At 41.0% G+C, this 18,215-nt stretch overlaps 3 protein-coding genes across 6 annotated transcripts in view; 2 read left to right on the forward strand and 1 right to left on the reverse strand.

The window, feature by feature from the left end:
- Positions 1-18,215, forward strand: part of LOC121718806 (NACHT, LRR and PYD domains-containing protein 3-like) — an 849,641-nt gene that overhangs the window by 297,729 nt on the left and 533,697 nt on the right. The window lies entirely within an intron of this gene.
- The window catches only part of LOC121718961 (zinc finger protein 2 homolog), a 389,219-nt gene that overhangs the window by 35,773 nt on the left and 335,231 nt on the right, over positions 1-18,215 (forward strand). The gene's annotated exons all lie outside the window — the stretch shown is intronic.
- Positions 1-18,215, reverse strand: part of LOC121718794 (NACHT, LRR and PYD domains-containing protein 12-like) — a 338,838-nt gene that overhangs the window by 10,429 nt on the left and 310,194 nt on the right. The window contains exons 14-22 of the mRNA XM_042103985.1: positions 18,130-18,213; positions 16,306-17,942; positions 15,924-16,206; positions 12,140-12,310; positions 7,750-7,920; positions 5,564-5,734; positions 5,054-5,224; positions 2,858-3,028; positions 2,348-2,518 (exon numbers count right to left, since the gene is read on the reverse strand). Coding sequence (XP_041959919.1) covers positions 2,348-2,518; positions 2,858-3,028; positions 5,054-5,224; positions 5,564-5,734; positions 7,750-7,920; positions 12,140-12,310; positions 15,924-16,206; positions 16,306-17,942; positions 18,130-18,213 — 3,030 coding nt within the window. The remainder of the gene's footprint in view (positions 1-2,347; positions 2,519-2,857; positions 3,029-5,053; positions 5,225-5,563; positions 5,735-7,749; positions 7,921-12,139; positions 12,311-15,923; positions 16,207-16,305; positions 17,943-18,129; positions 18,214-18,215) is intronic.

Consider the following 18,215-nt stretch of genomic DNA (forward strand, 5'->3'; position numbering starts at 1 on the left):
TCCCACGCAGTGCTGAAGAGACAGCCGTCGCCCCCCACATATTTGATAAGGAAAAAAAGCCTTATAGGTACGCTAAATAAATAATAACCTATAGGATTTGCGCTAACTGTAAAACTCCCCATTAACAGCATCACATCACTAACCATAGCCATCTACAGTACTGTAAGACTGCACAATCTCATATTCACTCTGTTGGATATCTGAAGCCAGTTTGTCTACTAACAATCATAAAATAATCCAGGCTACTTGCTTAGCATAAATCATTTATCATCATCTTTTTTTGAGGCAGGCTGGTATTCGAGGCTTTTTTAAATATGTCTAACCTGCATTTAGACATGCATTTCGTTTGGAGCGGCATGCATACCGGTAGGCTATCAAAAGCATTTTCGGTTTGGTTTGGGATTTAATTTACTTTTGGACTGTTTGATTATATTGCTAAATGTTGGGACTGATGGGCACTGAAATCTGGGAGATATTTGATGGTTCACTGTTAAGTTTCATGCAGTTGAAAAAGTGTCGGGATTTCCACTGCTGTTTATTGCGAGACAAGGCAGCCCTTCATTGAATAGGGGTTGTGCTGTAATGGAAACCTTTTTGCGTAGACAAGTAGCCTAAATTGAGTTATTGTTTAATTATGCATGATTTAGTAATTTTTAAATTTTAAATAAAATTCGTAGGCTGGAATGCCTTGAGTCGCAACAATTGTGTTTAATAGGCTTCAGCCTCTGGCAATTAGCTCGAAAGGGGCGGCAAGAGAATGAGCTTGAGAACGTGTGTTGGAGACCCATGGTAGGAAAACGACTTTTCTTTGCCAACCGTAGGCTATTAATCCAACCAACATAATACAATACAATACAACATATAATAAAATATTAAGAAGAGGTTATTTCATTGACTTAAATCGAACAATGTCTTCTAGTGGACTGATGGCAATTGTTGGTATGGTAGGCAATTGTTACCCCGTCTTGTATGGGAACCTGCCTTTATTTGTCCTGCTATAAATAAAATCAATCCCGGGCATAATTTGAGGATTTATGGTAGCCTAGTGCTCAACTTCTCCTGCTCAACATGACGTTAGCTGTTATGTTTATGATAACAAACTCAACTAGCGTATACTTATCAACTCGTTTTCACTAGCCTAAAATACAAGTCTATCAACATATATTTATTTCAAACATAATTTCAAGACACAAATTGGATACTTCAGTTACCTTGGTGCATAAATCCCAGAGAGTAGGCTACCACACCCCAGAGTGATAGGCCTAGCGTTCTTATGCGTTCAGTGTGGGGTATAAACAAGCTGAGAATTTAGCGGTGTCACATCTGCCTGTCACAGACGTGGGGAGCTCTTTGAAGCTTGGGATAATGTGATACAGTCACTACAGTAACAGTATTTTATTTTAATTATAAGTCATTTTTTTTTCAATTTTATAAATGCTTTGTTTAAATGCTGTTGGAACAAATAGTTATTATAAAGGCAACTTTCTGTTGCAATTTTCTGTGTGTTCTGGACTGGTAACTTAAACCAACACTTGTTAAGTTCTAACGTTGCATAAATATTAACTGCAAACACACAGTGGAGAGTTGATTTGGTTTATACCAGACAATTTAAGTAGGCCTAACTAGGCTATTTGATCATGTAGTCTATGTTTGGATCATAGGCATGATGATTCATTCATGGCTTCATAAAATATCAACATCCCATGTTGCTTTTTTCTACCATTTGCCCAAGAAGTGACCAGTATTCTACCATTGGCCCAAGTAGTGAAAACAATTGTTTGAAAACAATCAATTGTATTATCTTAATATTCTGGCAAGTTTAAAATATGATGGTCGAAAGTGGGCCAGAGGTGGCGATCCGATATCTGATCTCACTATGGGTTTGTGTTCACAATTTGGTCCCCCTCACTTTCAAAATATCTCCTGCGCCCCTGCACACACACACACACACACACACACACACACACACACAGACACACAACCATGCCACAGCTACGACAGAACGTGCACACCACGGATCTGGTGACAATGTGGCATTAATCTGAATGATCATTTATTGAAATAAAATTCTCTATTTACTATTAATAACTCTGATTTCCATCTCCATTTTATGTTGTGGCCTCTGAGCCGGCCGTAACAATAATCAACATAATTAGGAGACATTATTCTCCTGTAATGACATAGATCACACACACACACACACACAAATCTGAAAGATTTTAATAAGATGAAGTGCAATGTGTAATGTGACTAACTTGTAGGGATGTAATGAATGACATATTGGCCTAACATCGATATCAGACAATATTTGCCTAATTAATAAATGCATGCAAGGCCTTATTCCAACCTTAATATCTGCAGTATGCTGTTGGAACTGGACAGTCCCTTAGAGAGGAGCTGAACTCCAGAATCCCCCAGGTCACTGTCACTCACGTCCAGCTGTAGCAGGGAGTTTGGTGACTGTAGAACTGAAGTTACAGTCTCACACATTTTTTCTGTGAGCTTACAGTCAGCAAGCCTGCATAAGAATACAACAAAAGATAACATGAATAAATGGAAGATATATTGTTACATATATTGTTGGAAGATATATTGTTACACATTTGTTGACTGGTATCAGCTTATCTGTAAATACTATGACAATACGATGGCATTGGCTAAGGTTTATCTGTAATGTCATATTAATTCTGCATTAGCTAAATGTATTGAAAAAAGACTGGCACATTCAGAGTTAATGCTATGAAGGGCTGAACGACTTGCATATATTATTGTTTCCCTGTCACTATTACTAACAACAACAATTAAGAAAACAAACAAATACAAAAAAATATCCGGAAATGCATGGTCTTACACCAACCTTAACGTCTGCAGTTTACAGTGGGGACTAGATAGTCCCTTAGAGAGAAGCTGAACTCCAGAATTTTGCAGGTCATTGTGACTCAGGTCCAGCTCTTTCAGGGAGTTTGGTGACTGTAGAAACGTAGCCACAATTCCACAGGACCTCTCTGAAAGTTTGCATTCAGCAAGTCTACAAAACATCATGAGAAAAAAGAAAATATTGGATATGGATAAATTAAAGGGATACTGTTTAAAGGGACACCAGGCAAGCCTGATGCTTTTTCTCTACAAAACTCCCCCTCGCTCGGTCTGAAGCTCTTTTCCTTTTCTTTGCGTCTTCCGTCAAGGGTTTTCGCTGCTTATTCGCCGGCTCTGCCATTATACACACGTTTGCAACAATCTCTAGCGTTTCGTTAGCCTGCCTCTGTGCTGTAAACTGATCCTGCTTCGGTCGGCGGGTAGGATACATCGAACTTGCAAGTGGGATATTCTTCCTACAGGCAGTAGGGGCGGGCGAGAGAGCCTTCATTCGCCCCGTAATGAGTCATTTAACCATATACCGATTCACGAAGATGATTAATTAACACGAAAACGTTGCCTGGTGTCCCTTTAAACAGTGCACCATTAAATCAACATAATCAAGAGACATTATTCCCCTGTAATGACAGTACAAAAATCATTCACATGTACATTATACCTACACACACACACACACACACACACACACACACACACACACACACACAAACACTAGGGATGTTAACCGGTAGCCGTTTAACTGGTGGTTGACCGAATCAACGTTGACCGGTTAAAATTTTCTGCCGCCGGTTAAAAAAAAAAGCAAAAAAAAACCCACTATTTTTAAAGGGGAACTTGGCAACTATTTCAACTTAATAAACCCGTTTAGAAATCATTTGGATGGTTAAATGACCTGTTCCGGTGAAAATGGTGACTTTCCCCGCTGCGCCTAGCGTCCCCAGGCGGAAAACCAACCTTGCAACATTGAGACTACCGTCCCGGAAAGAGAAGTGAGAAACAAGAAACTCGATTTAAATCGTGTTTCTTACCTTGTAACATCCACATAGTTCTGCCAAACTTATGCTAACAGTTCGCTAGCTTGTAAACAAATCCATGTGCTTTATCATTATCTTTTCACACAGTTTGAAATAGCATAATGTGCAATTTCTCTAGCAGAGGGGGAAATCCTGCCAAGTTTCCCTTTAAAGCTCCCGAATGCCAGCCAGCGTCTGTTATTACACTGCGCACACACGTGTTATTGGTGTTGTATTGTATGGGGCGATATGATCACTCAATATCTAAAAATGATAAATGTGAGCATGAGCCGTCCCACGGCGGAATTTATTAAGCGCAACCACAGCACAGAGCCATGGCTCTGCCGCAGCAGAGCTCACGTAGCCATTCCGAAAACAGTTTATACCGGTTACTATAGTGACTATTTGTACGCCTTACATGACAGGTCCTGTCTGCGCAGCTAAAAAAAAAAAAATCGCCACTATTGTAATATTTGTAACAATGTAATGGCAAACGAAGACACGAAAGACTAACTTAGCATATGCCTACTTGTTGTGTTTTATTATTCATCTGTACTTGGCATGACGACAGGAACTTATTGCAAAGGATTTTGTGCAGCACGCTACAGAGGCTGTTGGCAATCGTTTTTTTCAATCAGTTTTTTTTTATGAAGACGTTGGTTAATATACTTTCCTGTAACACCACCAAATGTAGCGTTCTCTGTTTGTGACTTTGTAACGTGAGCTTTTTATAGCCCGAGCTCGGTGCCGCGTTGCATGGAAGGTCGACGTTGTGCGTAATGTGTGCCTGTGCGTGGGTGCGCAGGGAAAGCAATTATTTTTCTCCCCAAAACAACACCCTTATTCCTCCACAAGTAGTGGGCAATGATTGGGGAAAATGTATAATACAAAGGGCACAAACTAACATTGTGTGACGGGAGCCTAACCATTCTAAAATGGGGGGATAACTTGTTTCACGGGCAGAGAAAGACGCGCGACAGGACACGGGTATCATAAATGGCAGTTATAGAATTTTCGGTGACCGACTTTAACCGGTTAATGAGGCTCAGTGGCCGGTTAAGATTTTTTTTAAATTTCGCCATCCCTAACACACACACACACACTCTCATACAAATTAAACAAACAAGTAAACAATATCAGGAAATGCATGGCCTTGAACCAACCTTAATGTCTGCAGTTTACAGTGGGGTCTAGACAGTCCCTTAGAGAGAAGCTGAACTCCAGAATCTCCCAGGTCACTGTCACTCACGTCCAGCTGTAGCAGGGAGTTTGGTGACTGTAGAACTGAAGTTACAGTCTCACACATTTTTTCTGTGAGCTTACAGTCAGCAAGCCTGCATAAGAATACAACAAAAGATAACATGAATAAATGGAAGATATATTGTTACATATGTTGTTGGAAGATATATTGTTACACATTTGTTGACTGGTATCAGCTTATCTGTAAATACTATGACAATACGATGGCATTGGCTAAGGTTTATCTGTAATGTCATATTAATTCTGCATTAGCTAAATGTATTGAAAAAAGACTGGCACATTCAGAGTTAATGCTATGAAGGGCTGAACGACTTGCATATATTATTGTTTCCCTGTCACTATTACTAACAACAACAATTAAGAAAACAAACAAATACAAAAAAATATCGGGAAATGCATGGTCTTACACCAACCTTAACGTCTGCAGTTTACAGTGGGGACTAGATAGTCCCTTAGAGAGAAGCTGAACTCCAGAATTTTGCAGGTCATTGTGACTCAGGTCCAGCTCTTTCAGGGAGTTTGGTGACTGTAGAAACGTAGCCACAATTCCACAGGACCTCTCTGAAAGTTTGCATTCAGCAAGTCTACAAAACATCATGAGAAAAAAGAAAATATTGGATATGGATAAATGAAAGGGATACTGTTTAAAGGGACACCAGGAAAGCCTGATGCTTTTTCTCTACAAAACTCCCCCTCGCTCGGTCTGAAGCTCTTTTCCTTTTCTTTGCGTCTTCCGTCAAGGGTTTTCGCTGCTTATTCGCCGGCTCTGCCATTATACACACGTTTGCAACAATCTCTAGCGTTTCGTTAGCCTGCCTCTGTGCTGTAAACTGATCCTGCTTCGGTCGGCGGGTAGGATACATCGAACTTGCAAGAGGGATATTCTTCCTAGAGGCAGTAGGGGCGGGCGAGAGAGCCTTCATTCGCCCCGTAATGAGTCATTTAACCATATACCGATTCACGAAGATGATTAATTAACACGAAAACGTTGCCTGGTGTCCCTTTAAACAGTGCACCATTAAATCAACATAATCAAGAGACATTATTCCCCTGTAATGACAGTACAAAAATCATTCACATGTACATTATACCTACACACACACACACACACACACACACACACACACACAAACACTAGGGATGTTAACCGGTAGCCGTTTAACTGGTGGTTGACCGAATCAACGTTGACCGGTTAAAATTTTCTGCCGCCGGTTAAAAAAAAAAGCAAAAAAAAAAAACACTATTTTTAAAGGGGAACTTGGCAACTATTTCAACTTAATAAACCCGTTTAGAAATCATTTGGATGGTTAAATGACCTGTTCCGGTGAAAATGGTGACTTTCCCCGCTGCGCCTAGCGTCCCCAGGCGGAAAACCAACCTTGCAACATTGAGACTACCGTCCCGGAAAGAGAAGTGAGAAACAAGAAACTCGATTTAAATCGTGTTTCTTACCTTGTAACATCCACATAGTTCTGCCAAACTTATGCTAACAGTTCGCTAGCTTGTAAACAAATCCATGTGCTTTATCATTACCTTTTCACACAGTTTGAAATAGCATAATGTGCAATTTCTCTAGCAGAGGGGGAAATCCTGCCAAGTTTCCCTTTAAAGCTCCCGAATGCCAGCCAGCGTCTGTTATTACACTGCGCACACACGTGTTATTGGTGTTGTATTGTATGGGGCGATATGATCACTCAATATCTAAAAATGATAAATGTGAGCATGAGCCGTCCCACGGCGGAATTTATTAAGCGCAACCACAGCACAGAGCCATGGCTCTGCCGCAGCAGAGCTCACGTAGCCATTCCGAAAACAGTTTATACCGGTTACTATAGTGACTATTTGTACGCCTTACATGACAGGTCCTGTCTGCGCAGCTAAAAAAAAAAAATCGCCACTATTGTAATATTTGTAACAATGTAATGGCAAACGAAGACACGAAAGACTAACTTAGCATATGCCTACTTGTTGTGTTTTATTATTCATCTGTACTTGGCATGACGACAGGAACTTATTGCAAAGGATTTTGTGCAGCACGCTACAGAGGCTGTTGGCAATCGTTTTTTTCAATCAGTTTTTTTTTATGAAGACGTTGGTTAATATACTTTCCTGTAACACCACCAAATGTAGCGTTCTCTGTTTGTGACTTTGTAACGTGAGCTTTTTATAGCCCGAGCTCGGTGCCGCGTTGCATGGAAGGTCGACGTTGTGCGTAATGTGTGCCTGTGCGTGGGTGCGCAGGGAAAGCAATTATTTTTCTCCCCAAAACAACACCCTTATTCCTCCACAAGTAGTGGACAATGATTGGGGAAAATGTATAATACAAAGGGCACGAACTAACATTGTGTGACTGGAGCCTAACCATTCTAAAATGGGGGGATAACTTGTTTCACGGGCAGAGAAAGACGCGCGACAGGACACGGGTATCATAAATGGCAGTTATAGAATTTTCGGTGACCGACTTTAACCGGTTAATGAGGCTCAGTGGCCGGTTAAGATTTTTTTAAAATTTCGCCATCCCTAACACACACACACACACTCTTATACAAATTAAACAAACAAGTAAACAATATCAGGAAATGCATGGCCTTGAACCAACCTTAATGTCTGCAGTTTACAGTGGGGTCTAGACAGTCCCTTAGAGAGAAGCTGAACTCCAGAATCTCCCAGGTCATTGTGACTCAGGTCCAGGTCTATCAGGGAGTTTGGTGACTGTAGAACAGTAGCCACAATTCCACAGGACTTCTCTGGGAGTTTACAGTCAGCAAATCTGCAACAAAATTGACATAATTATGACAGAACTCATAATCACACTATTTTTCTAGAAATTAAAATGACTCATTTGTATGTTTCCTCTTTAATTTACACAAAATAGGAAGAAATCAGAGCTTCACAGGCCACTGTGGCCTTGGTGCCCCCTTCTTTCAATATTCTGTTTTGCGTCCGACTAGCTATTTTTATTTAGCCTATGGCCTGGCAAATTAAGCTTAGTATTCACATCGCAAATTAATTTAGTCTTTTACGCAGTGGAGAAAGTGCCAGCACACAGCAATTTAATCATATTACATTCTGTGCCCATCTCCCTACCCATTCATTTCGGTGGAATACTTCACAAACTTTTCCCTCAACTCATGACACATGAACCATATATCAGAATAAACAGCAGACCTTACCGAACACAAAGGTGTAAAGCATTCCCCTGTACAGTTAGCCATTCCAGAGTAATCCGGGTAATCCGGGTTTTAAATTTGCAGCAATGTCTACATGCATATCTCCAACTTTGGGCTTTAGGTTTCACAATGTGTTTAAATTGTTCAATACATGATTTCATAACAGGCCAAATACAAAATAAATGTTACAAATATCGCCTAGATATCTGTAAATAAAATGAGAGGATATACAGCTGACTAAGAGTTTGTCAAACTAGCCTTAATGATCACAAAATGCTAAGCATGCATGTAGGCTTTTTGAGTTTCTTAAAGCTAAACTGTGCTTAAATTGTTCAAAACATGATTTCATAACAGGGCAAATAGAAAATAAATATTAAATATAGCTTAGATATCTGTAAATATTAAAATCAGTTCTATGATTTACAGTTCTATGTAATATGTCATGTTTGAGGTTTTGTACTGTTTTATTCGGTAAAAAGAGTGGCCTTGCCCCTAAAATTATGAAATTCCAAGCCTGGGAGTAAATGTGGGGGACAAATTTGGGTGAACCAGATAGCAAGGTCAATATGTTTAGGGAAAAATATTTTTGTCACTAAGATTAATGAATAATCATGATAAATAATTGTGATCTCAATATTGATCAAAATAATCGTGATTATCATTTTGGCCATAATCGTGCAGCCCTATAACCTCACATACAAGAAAGCAACTGCACAAATTAATAAATAAATAAACAAACAAACAAGTAAGTTAATATCTAAACACATATACAGACTGAAACTTGAGATTTATGTTTCATTAGCCCATTTACTCCTAAAATGGCTGTTAAAAACGCCTATAGAATCCTATGGTATTCTAGACTAAATAACCTTATTTCCTGAGGGTTTTCTGAAAAAATACTAAAAATTGTCAACGTCTACCAAAACCTTATTATCTAAGCCTCTGTAGCACCTAGAAACATGACATAAAAAGCATGCTGCACTACGCAGCAACCAGCAGGAGATTCAATGTTGCGCTATGCAGCAACCGGCGGGAGATAGAATGTTGCGTAGTGCAGCATCCGGCGTGAATAGGTTAGAGTACATACCGAAGTGCTTAATTCCAAAATGAAGAAACCATGAGTTGACTTAACCCTCTAGGCGCCACAGTCGACTATAGTCGACAAGATGCGGTACTGAATAAAACGGCCGATTTAGTCAAATAGGGTGTCATATTTCGTTCGACTTCCACTCCACTAGATGGCAGACATGTCATACGTCATCCCCGAGTCGAAAAAAAAGGGCACTCTTTAAACAAAACTTTCGCGCTACAGCTGCATTGAATCAGTGCGTACAATACTGGAGCTAGTTTGTCAGAGCGATATTGTCAACGTCAGCGAGTATTTGCATTAGATTATCGTCTAATGGCATCAAAAAAGTTTACCTGAAACGAAGTGTTGGGTCTTCTATTCGCGGACCCTGATTCTGAAGGGGAATATCTGCCTTCAGAAAATGACGGTGATTCGTTTAGTGAGGCTTCAGATGCGTCCCTGCCTTGCAATGATGCAGCTGGACAAAGTGAGAGTTTACTCCATAGTTTAGCTTACACCAAGCACAAACGTTGAATCGTTTGCCCAATGTCACTGGTGGGAATAATGTTTCACGGGTTCGGAGTGTTCATCGGGAAGTTAGCAGGGTGTTAGCGGTGTGGCGAACGAGGCTGGAGGTAGCATAATGACCATAGCGCTAGCTTCTGTCTTCTGAATGTGTGCCTCTCCACAATCGCGGCGACAGTAACGTGGTGGAGCCTTTGTCTAATGCCACTGGGTATGTTAGACGAGGTCGAAGTGCTCATAGGACAGTTAGGGGGGAACGTAGTGGCAGTGTGGGGAGTCGCAATGAGAATGACAGTAGGCCTAGTCCGAGCTGCGCAAATTCTCTCCACTCGGCGCGCGCGAGGCAGATCTGGCCATGCTGCTCGCATGGTGGAGGTGGTGACACGCTCTCTCCCTCTCCCACACACACACACACACACACACACACACACATTAGGTCATGCATAGTCTATCACAAGATGATGGGAATGCCGGCCCTATAGGGATAGGGAGTCATTATCTCTACAGCAAAAGGCCTGCTACATAAAAAAAAGTCAGCCATTTATTAGTAATGATTTACACTGTTGATTTGCTATCTATTTCCCTGATCATTTAGGACATACACTTTTTGTGTGTTCATGTCCTTGTGATGTGTGTGTTTTTGTCAGCTAAGAAAAAAAACAAAAAAACATCAACAAAAACAACAAAAAGAAAAAAATACTAACATTGTCTCTTGTCTTGTCTCGTCATCTCACTCCTGATCTGTGCCTTGTCGTGGCAAATGAGCTTTTGAACTAAACAGGTCTTGTCTACTTGTGTTTGTGTGTCATCTGAATAATATATATGTGCCCCATACATGGAATCAGAGTGCCTACTGTATGTAGTAAATGGAAAATCTCTACAGCAAAAGGCCAGTCTACCGCTACATGCATTTGGTTTGTTTCTGCCATTTATTAGTAATGATTTACACAGTTTGTTCACTACTTACTATTTACCTGAGCATTCAGTATTGTGCAATATAGCATACAGAAGGTGAGGGACATTTTGGGGGGAAAGAAGTGGTGCATTTTATCATTCAAACATGCGACTTTTCATGAAAATTCTATAATCCAAGATGGCCGCCACCATATGACGTCATAATATGCAAATTAGATATAAACATTTAATCCCTACATAAACTTTGGGTCATCCTTAATATTTCTCTAATTTACAGAAAGTCTGTATCTCTTATCACTTTTAAGATATAGCCTTTTGAAATGAAGATGTCAAAATTGAACGTTTCGAAAAAAATAAACTCTGGCGCCTAAAGGGTTAAAATCCAATGTTAATCCAATCGAGCTAGCTATAGAGCAGGTAAAATCTTGAAGCTGGCTGGAGAAATAACGGTTCTTCATTCTGGATGTTACAGCAGAGTATCCACGCACAGCATTCAGCAGAAGAAGAAGCCAAGGCAAAAAGAAGCGCAGAGTGGAATTATTATTATAGTGGAATTAGAATACATTAAAACTAATGTTTCCCCACAAGTCTGTCTGGAGTCAGATGGAGGAGAGCAATCAGTGGCAGGAAAGACCAAATAACTATTGCAGCTTCTAGCTCAGGGCAGGGTCTTTTGCCTGCGCATAAGAACTATGACATAATTTGGTCAAGCACAAAAGACAACTTAGCAAGGCAGTAGAAGCACTATTTTTACACAATATCTATAAAAATAGGTTACCTTTTGTTTAAAATTGAGAAAGCTGACTACTGTCACGCAACAAATGCAAAGAAAGATCGCAGTGTAAACCACTGTTGTTCCCACACTATCTAACAGGTGTTGAATTTTACTTGATGCTGCATTTAGATATGTAGACACATTATTAATCAATGTTACCTGTGGGCAAGTAGTAGTGTTCTTTAATGTATACCAGTACACAGAAGTAACATTTCAGGTAATAGAATGCATGACAAATATTGACCTGCCTAATGTTAGGGCAAATTTAAAATTCCATTCAATGTAAGTCGCCAACCTGCTCATCGGGAGCACTTTGGGGTTCAGTGTCTTGCTCAAGGACACTTCAACAGGGTCAGAAGGGTTAGACACGAACCAGAAACCCTCTGATTAGACAACTTCTTCACCTCCTGAGCCACTGCTGCCCAATTCATTATAAATAATGAATATTTTTGTTTCCCTGCCCCAAAGTGTGTATAACTAACCACAAAATCAAGTAAACAAACAAATGTCAGGAAATGCATGGCCTTACACCAACCTTAATGTCTGCAGTTTGCAGTGGGTACTAGACAGTCCCTTAGAGAGAAGCTGGACTCCAGAATCTCTCAGGTCATTGTGACTCAGGTCCAGCTCTATCAGGGAGTTTGGTGACTGTAGAACAGTGGCCACAATTCTACAGGACTTCTCTGTAAGGGTGCATTCAGCAAGCCTGTAAAAAGACATGACAAATAATCAAATATTAGAGATGAAGAAATGGAAGGGACACTGCTTACAAGGTGCTGCAAGATATAACCTCACTTCGGTAGGCCTACACTTATCTTTTTGAATGGCTGCTTTAGAGTACGTGGTTAAGGAAGAGTTTAAATGACAATAAACAGGTGTACTGAAAAAAACATGAACCATGTCAGCTGAGTTTGAACCCAAGCCACACAACACACATACAGTTAAGAACAAAATTATTTATACCCCTGGCAAATATTGATTCAATGTTGATTGTTTAATTTTGTTCTTAACTGTACATGTTCGACAGACGCGCTACCAGTCGCCATTTCAGATTTACACCAATCAGAGTTCAAATGTAAAATTCCAATGAGTAACTTTATGATGATATTTATGATATGATATAGTATGAAGGGAACCTTTACATCTCCAGTTTGCATGGCCTTACACCAACCTTAATATCTGCAGATTGCAGAGAGAATTAGAGTCCTTCTGCTGTAACAGGTAACAAAAAATAATTTTGGACAGAGTGGCAGTTCGATACATCCTCTTATCCTGACGCATGTAAAGGTTTGCTTTTTCATTCCATTCAAGTTTGGTTAGGTCTCTTTCTTACCTAGAACGGCATGCAGACAGGCCTTCTGTTACGAACGAACCGGCCAGAAGGGTTGCACAGCAGAGACGAGGTTAGGTTACATGAAGGTGAGCTGTCATGCTAAAATATAACTTCTTGCTAAACGGCACGATATATTACACATACACAAGCTGTTTTATTCCTCTTTCCAGTTGTATAATTGTTGCCGATATTAAACCACATGATATATTACATACAAAAGCTGTTTTATTCTTTCCATACCAAAGCTTATCTCATGACCCTACTTGTATGCTACTGCACCTGAGACGATTTCTGTTCAGCAAGCTAGAATTCTGATGGGTATTAATCCAATCTGTGTCTCTCTCTAAGGCTTATCTTATGTTATAAAGCCTTATATTATCAAGGCTTATCTAATCTCAAGCACACAGTCACCAACACAGACACACAAACCCTCACACACATAAACACACACTTCCTCACAAACAGTCAGGTGCCCTCTCACACACACACACACACACACACACACTTCCTCACAAACAGTCCGGCGCCCTCTCACACACACACACACACACACACATACACGTGCCCCTCCACACTCTTTTCACACTCTCCCTTTCGCGCGCACACACACACACACAAACACTTCTTCACAAACACCCCGGCGTCCCTTAATTCGCCTTATTCACCTGACGGCCAGAACGAGGCTAAAGAGTACACTTGCCATTACACCTCAGTCCAGCAGATGGTGTTGGTAATGCATTCCATTTGCAAACTGCCAAAAAAAAGCTCACCGAAAAAGAAGAAGGGTTCACTGGCCTGTTCTTCTTCAGTGACAGAGTGAGGGGGAGAGAGTAATCTTTAGGCAACGCAATGATTTTGATCTGACTTTCTTCAGTTTTATGCTGAAGCCTTACACATAGGCTACTAAATACACAGTGTCTACAAGATTTCATGAATGGGTCATTCCGTGTCAAATCAGATTGTTGACAGGTTGTTGCTGCATCGTCTCAAATTTTGTTCAAATCTTGTCTATATCATCAATGGGTCTTAAAACCAAGGCCTGTGAAATATTTATGTGCAAAACTTATGTTTTCATATCTTTTTCAGACATTGAAATTCTTTCATTTTTACAGCTTGAAAAACATGTGCCATGTTTGGGCATTAATATCTTGACAAATATTATCCCTAGCCTCCTCAAGGAGGGTGGAAGACCAACTCATAAAAAGCATGTGTAAACAATTACAAGTCTGTCCTAAATGTTTCCTGACTTTCAAAAGGTCCCTAGATTTTAGAAAAATGTGCATTAAGTGTGATATTGAGGGTATTAAAAAAACAGTTTTGTTTCAGTATCAGTCACTATTTCCTCTTCACAGTTTATTAATGTTTTAATTTGACGTCTCCACATGAAATGACCATGACTATAATAAGGATAAAACAAGGCGTGTTTGTATTTTTTGTGTCATTTTCAGGCAACTGAAATGTGTATGTGGGGTAGCTAGTAGGATCATAAAAATCTATGTGGAAATAGCTAAGTATGTGGACATTTAGTGTGTAAAGTACCAATACACAACATAGCCTTTTACTCCTTCCATAATGTCTTGGAAAGAAGACTGTTTTCTGCAGCTCCAGCCAGAGGGAGAGTGGGCCGTTAGCTGCAGTAACCAGTGTGGGCATATTGCTGTTTGTTGACTGAGCCAACGCTGCTGCTGCAGGCTTCTGTGTTGCCTATTGACCTACTCAAGTTAAGCACACACTCCTTAAATCTGACTTTGGTCTGGGCTGCGGTATCGAGAGGGGACTGTTAACCCACTGCTGGCTGGATTGGGGCTACTGCAAGATCACGTTAGAGTTGGACATTTCAAAAGAATACTCCCAGTATCTTCCATGGACTCAATTGCATCGTAATTGTGTTTGCCGTGTGAAGCTTTATTGTTTTTCGGACACTGGTGTGAAGATGAATCTCTCACACTGAATTGCTTTTGGGAACATTGAATATTTGAGTCTTAGGTATGAGCTACACCAGGCGCGTAACTGAAGCGTTCCGTTCGCGGCGCGTAAAATCCATTTTAGATGAATGGTTTAGTTTTTCTTATGCCCTCACGGTGTGACCCCACCCCCACACCCCACCGGCCCACGAGTTGCTGCTGCGTCCTGGCTGGTTCCTTCTCCCTCTCCTATGTGGACCTATAGACTGTTGTATTTATTCCCCTGACTGTATTTAAATAAATCATATATTTGACACTGACACTCAGGTGTTTTCCTTAAACTTATGCTTTTGTATTACTTTTGTTACATTAGTTAATAAATTCTTAAGTTAAAATGTGTGTTCTCTGTTTTTTCACAACTTGAAGCCAGGTCGTTACAAACACAGACATAGGGCCCCATCATGACATTCTAAAGTGCATCGTCACTCGTCAAAAGTCTATTCAAATTTAGTCGGATGTCCAGTTCACATTGGGAGGGGTTTCGTTATCAAAAGTGGAGCGCATGGCGCAACAAGGTGTTCCTAGGTTTTTTAATCAGTCATATGGGTGTGTTTGGGGCGTAACATCATTTTAAACCAATGAGAATGATATCTGTCATTCCCTTTAACAGCGCAAAGCGCGATATGTCAAATAAATGCATCGGTATTCTGGCATTCAACAGTGCATTTGAAGGAGGCTGCTTGCGAGACCGTATGAAATAGTCTTTCTTAAACCATGCATTACTAAAACCTAGCATAGCCCTTCACGCATTTGCACTCGTCTATTATTTGAACTTATTGGCAAAGTGAAACTAACTTCACCAAGGTGTCAGTCAACGAAGACCGTTTAGGTTGATAGCGATTTTTAGACAACGCGCCAGGCCCCTCCCTAGGTTGTTAATTGCCACAACCCTGGGCGCAATGTTTAAAAAATAAACGTGCAAAATACCAAATTATTGGTGAAAAACGAGTTTTACGCCATGCGCTACACACACACACACACACACAGACACACTGTACAAACACTCAGATATTGTTACTTACAGAGCTGATGTGACTGCTGGGAGCACCTTCAGAAGAACTTCATCTGGACTGAGGAGTTCAGTCTGATCTTCCTCTGGTGTCTTTATGTACTTCTGCAGGTCAAACTCAGCAAGCTGCTTTTCTGACATCTTAAACGTCTTCCATACCTTAGTCCCCCACTCTCCTGGTAAGAGTGTCTCTACATGCAGATCTTCTGAGCTCATTTTGTACTCCACTACTGCATGGTGATTCAGCTCATTCAGACAGTAGAACATGTTGATCCTTCTGTCTGAGTCATCTTCATCTTCATATCCATATCTGTCTGAGTCATCTTCATCTTCATATCCATATCTGTCTGAATCTCTTTCTCTCATGTTGATCCTTCTGTCTGAGCTCCTCTGATCTCTGATCTTCTGTTTGACATACTGGACTGTTTGCTCTGAGCTATTTGAATGGCTACTGCTCTGTGGCAGTAGGTGCTTTAAGAGATTCTGATTGGACTCCAGTGAGAGGCCCAGAAGGAAGCGGAGGAAAAGGTCCAGGTGTCCATTCTTACTCTGTAAGGCCAGGTCCACTGCGGTCTTGTGTAGGTCATGAAGTGTTGCATCTCTGAACAGAGCAGAGAGTTGAGAGGTCTGCTGTTGGTCAGGCATGTTTCTCTGTCTGTTGCTGAAGCAGAGGAACACATACAGAGCTGCAAGAAACTCCTGGATGCTAAGATGCACAAAGCTGAACACCTTCCCCTGGTGCAGCCCAGACTCCTCTCTGAAGATCTGAGTACACACTCCTGAGTACACTGATGCTTCTGTGACGTCAATGCCACACTCTCTCAGGTCTTCCTCATAGAAGATCAGATTGCCTCTCTGCAGTTGTTGGAAAGCCAGTTTCCCCAGTTTGAAAATCACCTCTTCATCCGTCTCTTTTCTCTCTGTGTACTTGACATTTTTTATGCCTGTCTGTATCATCAGGAAGTGTGTGTACATTTGAGTCAGAGTTCTTGGCATTTTAACTTTGTCTGATTCTTTTGATGTTTTCTCTACAACAGTGGCTGAAATCCAGCAGAAGACTGGAATGTGGCACATGATGTAGAGGCTCCTAGATGACTTCAGGTGTGTGATAGTTCTGCTGGTTAGGTTCTCATCACTGATTTTCTTCTTGAAGTACTCCTCTTTCTGTGGGTCATTGAATCCCCTTATTTCGGTCACTTGGTTCACACACTCAGGAGGGATGTGATTGGCTGCTGCTGGCCGGGTGGTGATCCAGAGGAGAGCAGAAGGAAGCAGATTACCCTTGATGAGGTTTGTCAGCAGCACGTCCACTGAGGCTGGTTCTGTCACATCACAACACTTTGGGTTGGAGCGGAAATCTAGAGGAATTCGACACTCATCCAGACCATCAAAGATGAACATGACTCTGTACTCTGAACTGGAGAAGACTCTGGAATCTTTGATTTCAGGGGAAAAGTGCTGAATAAGATCCACCAGACTGAGTTTCTTCTCCTTCATCAGGTTCAGCTCCCGGAAAGGAAGAGGACATATGAAGTGGACATCCTGATTGGCTGTTCCTTCAGCCCAATCCAGAATGAACTTCTGCACTGAGACTGTTTTTCCAATGCCAGCCACTCCCTTTGTCAGCACTGTTGTTCTGAGGGGTTTGTATTGTCTGGGTTCAAAGATTGTGCCCTTCTTTTTTCCCTCACCTTCCAGGAAGTGTTCTTTTCTGCGTCTTTCCTCTTCCAGGAAGCGTTCTTTTCTGCATCTTTCCTTTTCCAGGAAGTGTTCTTTTCTGCGTCTTTCCTCTTTCAGGAAGTGTTTAAAGATGTCACTGCATTTGATTGTTCTGCCTCGTGCTGCTTCTCTCCAGGATGCCCTCTCTATCTGTCTGACCTCATGTTCATCATTGACCTCTCCTCTTCCCCCCTCTGTGATGTAGAGGTCTGTGTAGATCTCATGGAGGAGTCTGGTGTCTCCCTGCTGTGTGATTCCCTCAATCAGACACTGAAACTTCTTCTGCAAGTGGGATTTGTGGATCTGCTGATATCTGTGTGTGAAAACCAAAACACATGATTTAAACCTAAATCAAGTCATTAAAAAACACACAAACGTATGTACTTCGGTTCTGTGCACGAACACACACACACACACACACACCTTACCCTCAAGCAGGTAACAACCTCCATCACCACATTAACTCATTACATTAATCATCACACACACACACTCCTCACCTCCATGCTTCATAGCTGGTGTGTTGTTCCTCAGTGAGACTGGTATTAGAGGCAGCACCACCCTCCTCAGGAGCAGGTCTTACTCT

The sequence above is a fragment of the Alosa sapidissima genome, chromosome 9, assembly GCF_018492685.1.
Source record: "Alosa sapidissima isolate fAloSap1 chromosome 9, fAloSap1.pri, whole genome shotgun sequence".
In the NCBI taxonomy this organism is placed as follows: Eukaryota; Metazoa; Chordata; class Actinopteri; order Clupeiformes; family Clupeidae; genus Alosa; species Alosa sapidissima.